The sequence below is a fragment of the Pyrus communis genome, chromosome 4, assembly GCF_963583255.1.
Source record: "Pyrus communis chromosome 4, drPyrComm1.1, whole genome shotgun sequence".
NCBI lineage: Eukaryota > Viridiplantae > Streptophyta > Magnoliopsida > Rosales > Rosaceae > Pyrus > Pyrus communis.
This window is the reverse complement of record NC_084806.1, coordinates 20,568,742-20,578,964: the sequence shown is the minus strand read 5'-3', so window position 1 is coordinate 20,578,964 and position 10,223 is coordinate 20,568,742. Positions and strand designations below refer to the sequence as shown.

Below are 10,223 nucleotides of genomic sequence, written 5' to 3'. Positions count from 1 at the left end.
CTGGTTTCCTCCAATCGTTGATTTTCCTTTGTGCTACTCTTGAACTGGGCTGGAGGATTCTTTTGGTCTCCTCCGAAGGTCTGAACTTGCTCCTTTTATATGGAGTGGAATTTGATTCAAGGGTGGTGAACACTTGATTTTGAATCGGACTTGTGATTTCTTCAAGGGCCATTGAGGCTTGATCTTGAACTGGGCTGGAGGATTCTTCTGGTCTCCTCCGCTCGTTGATTTTCCTTTGTGCTACTCTTGAACTGGGCAGCAGGATTCTTTTGGTCTCCCCCCGAAGGTCTACGAGCGGTTTCAGGATATGGCAGGCAAGTACAAGGTGGAGGTGCTGACCTGTTTCTTTGTTCAATCTTTCCAATTCGTATTGAAGAGGGTTGGAAAGATTGAAGTTTCCTTGTCCCTTCTCTGGCAGTGTATCGACCGTTGAAGATGACTACTCGAGAGCAATACTAGGTAAGCAATCAGGAATAGATTCCAGGTAGTCGGTTCCATATCGGAAGACTGACTCCAAGTGCCGCTGACTGCTCTCTTTCACTTTGCCATGCGAGTAATAACAAAGACAAAGGAAAAGACAGGGAAAAAGCATGATATAAGATACCTTTGCTTTCGAAGAAGCAGCAAATGAATCAGCACATATATTTGTTATGCTTGTCTTACTTGCCTTACTTGCTCCCCTTTGCAGAAGTGGTATTTCCTTATGCAGGTTTAGCATCTTTTCTTGTAGTATTTGTCCTCCGATGCAGGAGTTGAATGCAACCTTTGCATTTAAATGGTGCTTCACTCCTTGGTGGCAACTGGTTTGAGTGGAGGTTCCGACATATTGCTTTCTTTGTCCTTGTCTTGGCAGGTGAGAACAAGGGCAAAGGAAAAGATAGGGAAAAAGCATGATATGAGATACCTTTGCTTTCGCCCTTGATGATATGAGATACCTTTGCTTTTGAAGAAGCGGTGAATGAATCAGCACATGCTTCAATCTATCGTTTCCTCCTGGGTCATCTGTACTCGAAGCATCTGGTATCTTCAAAGGTTGAATAGGTTTTCTCAAAGGAAGAAGAAGAATTGTGTATTTCGAGAGGCTTTGCTGGGAGTGCGCCCTCAGAGGTGAGGAAGAGTTGGGCATTTTCTTCAGGTCTGCCTTGTCATAAGAGACGAAGGTCGACGTATATAGGGATTTCTTAATAGCAAGTGGTGGTACCGTTCTTTTACCCTTGTCGACAAACGTCTCTTCGATATCTGAACGACGCCTCTTCGATTTCTGAACGAGCGCCACTTTTGACAAAGTTGCACGCGTTTTCTGAAAAGCAGAGAAAGCGTCGCCGAACTTTGCGCTTATCGGCTAAAGACGTGTAGTCGCGATGATGGCCTCCACGTGTTTTCGACTTTGTCAGATATCTTTTGACAAAGTTGAACGCGTTTTCTGAAAAGCTGCGAACGCGTCGCCGAACTTCACGCAGGAAAATCCGGATTTTTGAATCGGTGGTCGTGTCGCCTTGGCTTTTTATAGCGGTATTGATCACCCCAACATTCACACTCTGAAGATTGCCCATTCTTGAAAAATTGTCTCCGACCCTTTGAAATTTTTTTTTTTATATCCCTTCTCTTTGAACACCTTTGAAAAATGACTAACTCATCGAACCTTTGCTTAGATTTGAGTCTCAGCAGCGATCCGGTTGTGCCCCGTCAAGGTAATGTATGGCGCCCTTCTTTTTTATCTTCTAACGGTCCTCTTACAGGTGAAGACTCTGTGATGAAGGACGCAACAACAGCTACGATAGTAGCTAGGAACCTCCTCACTCCTGAAGATAGTCGGCTGCTTTCAGGACGGTCCGATGAGTTGGCCGTTCAAGAGTCCCTCGCTCTCAGTGTTCAGTGTGCAGGCTCTGTGTCCAACATGGGCCAACGCCTACTTGCTCGCTCCCGCCAAGTTGAATCCTTGATGGCTGAGGTGGAAAGTCTTAAGCAAGAGATCAAACTGCTTAAGTACGAGAATAGAAGTTTGCATGTGCTTGCAAATAACTATTCGTCGGGCATGAAGAGGAAGCTTGATGAGCTGCAAGAATCCAATGGTCGAATGCAAAGTAACCGTCAAAGTGACCGTCAAAGGCTTGCGGCTTTCTTCCAGAGGCATATTTTTCCTGGCTCATCTAGCGTTCCACCAAGTATTGAGGCCTCTTCTTTGATGCCTCCCACTTCTGTAGTTTTTCCCAAGTAATGGGGCTTCACGTGAACAACCTTTGTGAAAGCTCCATCTTTTTTTTTTTTTTTTTTTTTTTTTTTTTTTTTTTTTTGTACACACTTGTAATTTCTCGGAGATCAATGGACATGCTTTATTTTACTCAGTGTATTGTGCTAAATACAGATAAAACATATACATCACCAAGATTTTTTTTTTTTTTTTTTTGGTTCATCCACGAAAGATGATATATATATATATATATATATATATATTTTAAATTTTTTTTTTTATTTATTTATTTATTTTTTTTATATTTTTTTTTTTTTTTTTTTGCTTTCGGTGGCTGATCCACGAAAGATGATATATTTTTTTTTTTTTTTTTTTTTTTTATTTTTTACTTTCATCATTACTTCCCAACATAATCATTTCCTTTTACTTTATTTTATTATTTTTATTATTTTATTTTATTATTTTTTTTTTGCTTTCGGTGGCTGATCCACGAAAGATGATATATATATATTTTTTTTATTTTTTTTTTATTTTTTATTTTTTTATTCTTTACTTTCATCATTACTTCCCAACATAATCATTTCCTTTTACTTTATTTTATTATTTTTTATTATTTTTTTTTATTTTTTTTTGCTTTCGGTGGCTGATCCACGAAAGATGATATATATATATATATATATATATATATATATATTTTATTCTTTACTTTCATCATTACTTCCCAACATAATCATTTCCTTTTACTTTATTTTATTATTTTTTATTATACATCGTCAGTTTTTTTTTCTTTATAAGAAGGTTGAGGCTGAAGGTTGAGGCTGCAAGGTTGAGGCTGCCAAACTGACGAAGAATCCAGAAACGCATCGAAAGTCTGTTTTGCTTGACTCAGTCTCCACGGGCCTCAAATTGTTACAAAAATTCCATTGATGGCACATGCGGAAGGCGGTTTGGCAGCTGGTGCTGTTTTTGAAAGATGTTTCCCAACATCATTATTGCTACCTCTTTTTTATTAAGGTGCTTCCCAACATCATTATTGCTACCTCTTTTTTTTTTTTTTTTTTTTTTTATTCTTTTGAAAGATGCTTCCCAACATCATCATTTTTTTTTTTTTTTTTTATATAGTGATCTGCAAGGCTGAGGCTGTCAAACCGACGAAGAACCCAGGAACGCATAAGTTGGTGGTGTAGAAAGAGTTGTGTTGTGCAAAGATTGCAAAGGGAATTTTGCTGTGTAACGCCTTTTGCCGCTGCTTGGAGTTTGTTGCAGTGTGTCACTTTTACCGTGTGGGGTTATGCAAAAGACTGCAGCGAGTTTATGCTGTGTAGTGCCTTTTGATCATAATTTTCCTCGGTGGTGACGTTGTTGTGCCTCTTGTTGCTGCTTGCTGCACCGTCATCGCTGCACACCATTGCACTGTCTGTTGTCCTGCTGTTCAAGTTTTGTGGCTGTTTTTTTTTTTTTTTTTTTTTTTTTTTGCGGTCATGGTATTTTTCAAATGTTTTAAGAGCAACACCATTACCATTCTTGCGAAGGAAAATGATTCGCAAGATAGGGGAACAACGCTGAAGATTTACGCCCCACTGACTGGCCTTAAGGCGCTTGCTCTTCCTACAAAAGACAACTCCATGCATATTAAGTCGTGGTCTTCTGAAGTATCTTGGAAGGTGGCAAACTTTGTTCGATCAAATACGGAGAGGGAGGCGTGCACACAGGGGATTCTTATCTTGAACCCTTCACACCATGCTCGTGACAGTCATCCGGCTTCGTTTAAGCTTCTCGGAGATCACATCCGCAGCGGAGCTATGGCTTGGAATGATGCCTTGTCGACTACCGGAGAAGCTGTTTTTGATGAGTCTTATTGGGAGTGGCTTGAAGATGTCTTGGGCCGATCTAAACATGTGCTTACTAGCATGGGCCTTTACCATGCCGTGTACGCGTCTTTGTTTAGTTATGGTCTCCATCATTCTGTCCTTCATGCGTTCTTCGAGCATTGGTGTTCAGCGACTAACACGCTTCATACAGCTCAAGGAGAGATGTCAATTTCACTTTGGGATCTCCACAAGATAGAGGGATTGCCAATCCAAGGTAAGTTTTATGACGAGGTCATTCCTAGTGCGGAGGAACTTTCTCTCTACAATAACCGAGGATTGCCTGCGAGTTGTCGCTGTTTATTTTGGGCATATCACAAGCTTTCCCAAGATGCTCGAAGTAAATCAGGCGTGAAGATTTCTTCATGGATCCGCTTCTGGTATTGGGAGGACACAAGGTACAAGAAGTCCTCGAAGAGAAGAAATTGCAACAAAACCACTAAGCCAAAGGGAGACTCATATCCATCTGGTGCCATTGGTTCAGCTAAGCGCCGTTCCCCTGCCGAGTTGAGAGCGTTTGAGGACCTTGGCATAACATCAGAGCATGTGGAAGAATCTTACCTAGCTGCTTTCTTAGCTTGTTGGCTTTGTAAGTTTGTTTTTCCAGTCGGCGACGTCAACTTTATTCGTCCTGGGGTTTTCAAAGTTGCTAGCAAGATGGCTGCAGGTGAATCTTTCAGTCTTGCTATCCCGGTTTTGGCCAATATTTATAATGGCTTGAGTGTTGTTTCGAACTCAGCAAACACTGAAGATCGTGCCGCGGTTCTTCCCTACCATTATGTGTATGGTTGGTTGGGTGAGTACTTCGGTACTCATTTTTTTTCTTCAACTCTAAACAAGTCAGGGCCTTTGATGACGAAGTATTCTGGCGTGCTTTCTTCGAAGAGCCTCGATGATTCCCAGGCGCAAGCACTGTTTAAAAGCTGTGAAGGCTTGAAGATGGACTATCTGGCGAGGGTTGGCTCGGTGTGGCGAGGCATCATGGACGATTCGCATCTTCGCTTCTCAGACTTATCTTACCTTATAAGTCTTCGCTCAGGGTATGTTTCTTTGCGGCAAGAAGATCGATGCATTGTTCAGCCGTATAGTCCCCACCGTTTCAGCAGGCAATTTGGTTTTGTCCAACATGTGCCAGGCAAGCTGAAGGAAAAAAACCAATTAGACTCCTTGCAAGCCGTGTATATGCATTGAGAGTCTTGTACCCGTGCATGTACAAATGCTTCTATCACCCTGCCGGCAAAAGACGAGTTCAAGAGTAGTCCAGTAACCCGTGCTTACATAAGTTGGTGGTCAAAGGTATATTATGAGAATTCGGGGATGGCAAGTGGTACCAATTCTTCTCATTCACACCTTAATGTATTGAGGGAGGGGTGTTCTGTGGTTCCTACACAACTGATATCTTTTGATTGCGCGAGTGCTGCTACTTTGCAAGATAGACCAGTGGTTTTAGTCCCTCAATGCCCACGCTTGTCTTCTCAACATCTAGATGTATCTGAAGAGGCTGGTGATGAAGTTGATTCGCACGAAGATGGACTTGTTTTACGGCAGGGTCAACAAGTTTTAAACAAGCGACGTCTTGAAGGCGCTCAGGCTGATAGCGATGTCAATTTTCGTCATAAGAAGAAAGAAGTGTTTAGGCTCCCTCAACTCGATGGTAGTGTGTCGTTTGAGAAAGACGTATGCATCTTCTTCTCTCTTATGACTTCTTCTGCTTTCATTGTTCTAGCTTTTGTTTCTAACAGCTTTCTTTGTTTTCTTTAGGTTGGGCCTTCTTGTTCTTTTGACTTGGCGACCACAGGTATTTATTCTTATACGGAGATGCTATTTGGAGGCGACCTACCCACAGGCGAGGAGATTGGGGATCCACCTGGTACAGAGCTTATCCCAAGTTCGTCAAGTTTCCCAAGTTTGCCGTGTGTAGGTGGAGGCATGCAAAATCCCGTCATGCATTCTACACCTTTGCCAGCTAGCTCTGAGATCTCTCTGAGAGGGCCAAACCTTAGTGGTACTGAGCAGCTTATTCATCGCATCAATCTTCGTGCGGCAATGGATATCAAGAGCCATATTGAGGGGAGGATTTTGAAATGCCCGTCGGAGGACCTTGCGTTGCTTAAAGAAAACTTGTCGAAACTTATTTCTGCAATTGACAATCTTAACATTGATTCTTCATCCTTGAAGATCAAGATTGCCGAAATTATGGCCGCCTCAACTGAGTATTCTTCCTTGCGTGTTATTTCCTCGAAGAAGTTGAGTCCAGATGTTAGAGCTCACCAACTTGCTGCAATAGACTTGTCACTAACCCAAGCCCGGTCTTCTCAGCAAGCTGCTTCGGGAGATTATCAATCTACAGAGACTTCTTTAGCTTCCGTCCGGGTACGTCTAGATACGCTGATGCGAGAACAAGAACAGCTTGGCATCGAGGCATCAAAACTTGAAAGTGTTCTCGGGGAGCAGGGAGCTACACTTTCTCAATGCCAAAAGGAGATTTCACGCCTAGAACAAGAGAAAGACATGGCTATGGAATTGCCCATCCTGTCTCTCACTGAGGTAGAGACTTTGAAGGCTTTGGAAGGCTTGCTTGAAGACCGCCTCCTTAGTTTTAGGGACATAGTTTTCGAGTAGTGTCTTCTGCCCTTTTTCTTTTGTAATCAGACTTTTTCCTTCAAAGAAATAAAATGTTTGCATTCTTGAATTTGCTCTTTATTCTTCAAAGCGTTTTTTTTTTTTTTTTTTTTTTGAGATGTGACTGTACTTGAAGTTTTGAAGTTTCAAGTTACCTACGTACCCTTGGTTGAGGAGGGATCAAGTCATGACGTAGTTCAAATGAGTGATGGTTTTTATGATGATTTTGCCGTACACAGTTTATGCTCTTGTGGGCCAGGAGCGTGGTGCGTTTGCTTTAGGGGTAGTAGCGCTTCAAAAATCTGCCGTTGATGGGGCCGATCTCCAACCCGTCTTCTGCCATGATTAAGTAGGCGCCATTAGTGTAGATCTCTTGTATTACGTAGGGTCCATCCCATTTTGATGTGAACTTGCTTTTTGTCTTATGAGTTGTAATGATAGGCCTACGCAATGCCAGCACGAGATCTCCGGCTTGGAAAGACCTTGGGCGGACTTTCTTGTTGAATGCCTTGGATAACCGTGCTTGGTAGCATTCCAAGTGTTGTTGAGCTTCGAGCCTCCTCTCATCCAGTGCTTCCAACTCCTGAAGGCGCAACTTTGCATTTTCTTCATCAGTCAAGCCTTCTTGTATAGCCATCCTTAGTGAGGGAATTTGACTTTCGAGCGGTAGAACAGCTTCTACGCCATATACGAGAGAATAAGGTGTAGCTTGGGTAGGAGTCCTATGTGTAGTCCTATATGCCCAAAGTGCTTCACTTATTCTTTCATGCCAGTCTCTCTTTGTTCGGCCGATTACCTTTTTCAGGAGGTTGCACAGCGTCTTGTTGAATGCTTCCGCGAGGCCGTTGGCTGGCGCATGATACATGGAGGACTTGTGCTGCTTGAACTTGTATTTGTCGCAAAGCTCGTCCACGAGTCGGTTGGAGAACTGCTTTCCGTTGTCAGTGATAATGTAGCGAGGCACCCCATATCGGTGGATGATATGCTCCTTGATGAAACGAACAACAGTTTCCTTTTTTACTTCCCTTAAAGGTATGGCTTCAGCCCACTTGGAGAAGTAATCTGTTGCAGCTAGGATGTAAGCTTCCCCTGCAGATGACTTTGGCGTAATTGGTCCTACAACGTCCAATCCCTATGCGTCGAACGGCCATGAAGCAACTGTAGGGTGTAATGGTTCAGGCGGTTGATGTATGAAGTTGGCGTGGAATTGGCAGGCTTGGCACCTTTTGGCGTGTTCCAGGCAGTCTTTCACCATGCTCGGCCAGTAGTAACCCATTCTTTTAAGCTGGAAATGTAGCTTTGGTCCAGATTGATGTGCCCCACACACACCTGAATGTGCTTCTTCCATGGCTTGATTAACTTATTCCTCACCTAGGCATCTCAGGAGCAGTCCTTCAAAAGAGCGTCGGTAGAGTGTTCCTTTGTAGTAAAGGAAACGAGGCGCTCGTCGACGTATTTCGGAACGGTGTCTAAGATCATCTGGAAGCTTTCCGTGCTCTAAGTAGTCGATCAGCGGCTGTCTCCACTCTTCAGCATCGACTGGGAGTACTGAGATGACATTTGTATCATCTAGTGACATTTCATTAACGAGCGGAATCACCCATCTTTGGCAAACCGGCACGTCTGCAACTTCATCTTTTCCTAGTGTCATACTCGAGGCTAGATTGGCGAGAGCGTCTGCCATTTGATTTTCCTTTCTTGGCACATGTTCTAGTGTCACAGCTTCAAACTTTTGTAGCAGTTGGGTCGCTAGCCGGAAGTATGGGACGAGATCATCTTTCCTCACCTCATATCCAGTTAAGAGTTGGTTGATTATGAGCTTGGAATCGCCATATACCTCAAGAGCTGTGATTTCCATGTTGATCGCCATTTGGAGCCCGATGATCAATGCTTGGTACTCAGCAACATTGTTGGAGCATAGCTCATTCAGTTGGAAGGAGTAAGGTAGTATGTGCCTTTGTGGTGACATGAATACTACTCCTGCCCCCGCTCCATCTGCTCGTGCGGATCCGTCGAAGAACATCGTCCATGTCGGGAAGATGTCGATGTAGAACACCTCCTCGTCAGGCAAGTCGTCTGAGATTTTCCAATCAGCCGGGATTGGATGATCGGCCAGGAAGTCTGCTAGCGCTTGTCCCTTGATGGCTTTAGCTGGGACGTAGATGATCTCGTATTGATTAAGAAGCAAAGCCCATTTAGCGAGTCGCCCTGTCAAGACTGGCTTAGTCATAACGTATTTGACAGGGTCGGCTTTAGCAACCAAGTGGATGGTGTAAGCATGCATGTAATGTCTGAGTTTCTGGATGGCAAACACCAAAGCGAGGCACATCTTTTCTATTGGGGAATAGTTCAACTCAGCGCCGGTGAGAGTTCGACTGAGGTAGTAAAGTGCTCCTTCCTTTTGGGATTCATTCTCTTGCGCCAAGAGTGCTCCGATTGAACTTTCCTGAGCAGCAATATACAATATGAGTGGTTTCCCAGGCACAGGTGCCCCCAGGACAGGTGGGCTTGACAAATATTTCTTTATGCTTTCAAAAGCATTATGGCATGCTTTGTCCCATACGAATGGAACATCTTTCTTCATAAGGCGACTAAACGGTTGACAACGCCCTGCGAGGTTGGAGATGAAGCGTCTGATGAAGGCTAACCGTCCTTGTAGACTTTTCAGCTCGTGCAGGTTTCTTGGCTCAGGCATGCTTTGAATGGCCTTGATCTTTGATTGGTCTACTTCAATACCACGGTGCTTGACGATGAAGCCGAGGAATTTTCCAGAGGTGACGCCAAACGCACACTTTAACGGGTTCATCTTGAGGTTGTATTTTCGCAGCCTTTCAAACACTATTCGTAGATCCTTCAAGTGGTCTGATCTTTTCTTCGTCTTAACCACCACATCATCTACGTAACATTCTACGTTTTTGTGTAGCATGTCATTGAAGATTTTCTGCATTGCGCGTTGATACGTAGCTCCAGCGTTCTTTAGACCAAAGGGCATCACCTTGTAGCAGTAGATACCTTTTGGAGTACGAAAGGCTGTTAGTTCCTCGTCTTCGAGGGCCATGCGAATTTGATTGTACCCAGAAGAGCCATCCATGAATGATAATGCCTCATGGCCAGTGGTTGCATCCACCATGATTTCAATGATTGGCAAGGGGAAGTCATCCTTTGGGCAAGCATCGTTGAGGTCCCGGAAGTCTACGCAAACACGTATTTGTCCTGATTTCTTAAGGACAATGACGATGTTGGAGATCCACTTGGGGTATTGTACTTCTCGAATAAAGCCTGCTTCGATTAGCTTGTCAATCTCGACCTCGATTTGTGGGATAAGCTCAGATCGATAGCGTCTTTGAGTTTGCTTTATCGGCCGTGTTCCAGGCCTGACCGCAAGATGATGAACAGCGATGATAGGGTCCAGGCCGGGCATTTCTTTGTAGGTCCAGGCAAAGACGTCTTTGTAATCTAACAACAGCTGATAATACTCCTCTATCTCGTCTGTACTTAATAATGCACTTACGAAGATAGGCTTTGGTTCCTTGCTTGTACCT

The 10,223-nt window shown here is 43.6% G+C and overlaps 1 protein-coding gene across 1 annotated transcript; it reads left to right on the top strand.

The window, feature by feature from the left end:
- The first annotated feature begins 3,672 nt into the window (after positions 1-3,672).
- LOC137732836 (uncharacterized) lies at positions 3,673-5,250 on the top strand. The gene has a single exon (XM_068472095.1). It carries the CDS (start codon positions 3,673-3,675, stop codon positions 5,248-5,250), a length of 1,578 nt encoding a protein of 525 aa, XP_068328196.1.
- Positions 5,251-10,223: the final 4,973 nt, after the last annotated feature.

What these genes read in the sequence shown, in the direction of transcription:
- LOC137732836 (XM_068472095.1), top strand. Translation starts at nt 3,673, where the DNA reads ATGGTATTTTTCAAATGTTTTAAGAGCAACACCATTACCATTCTTGCG.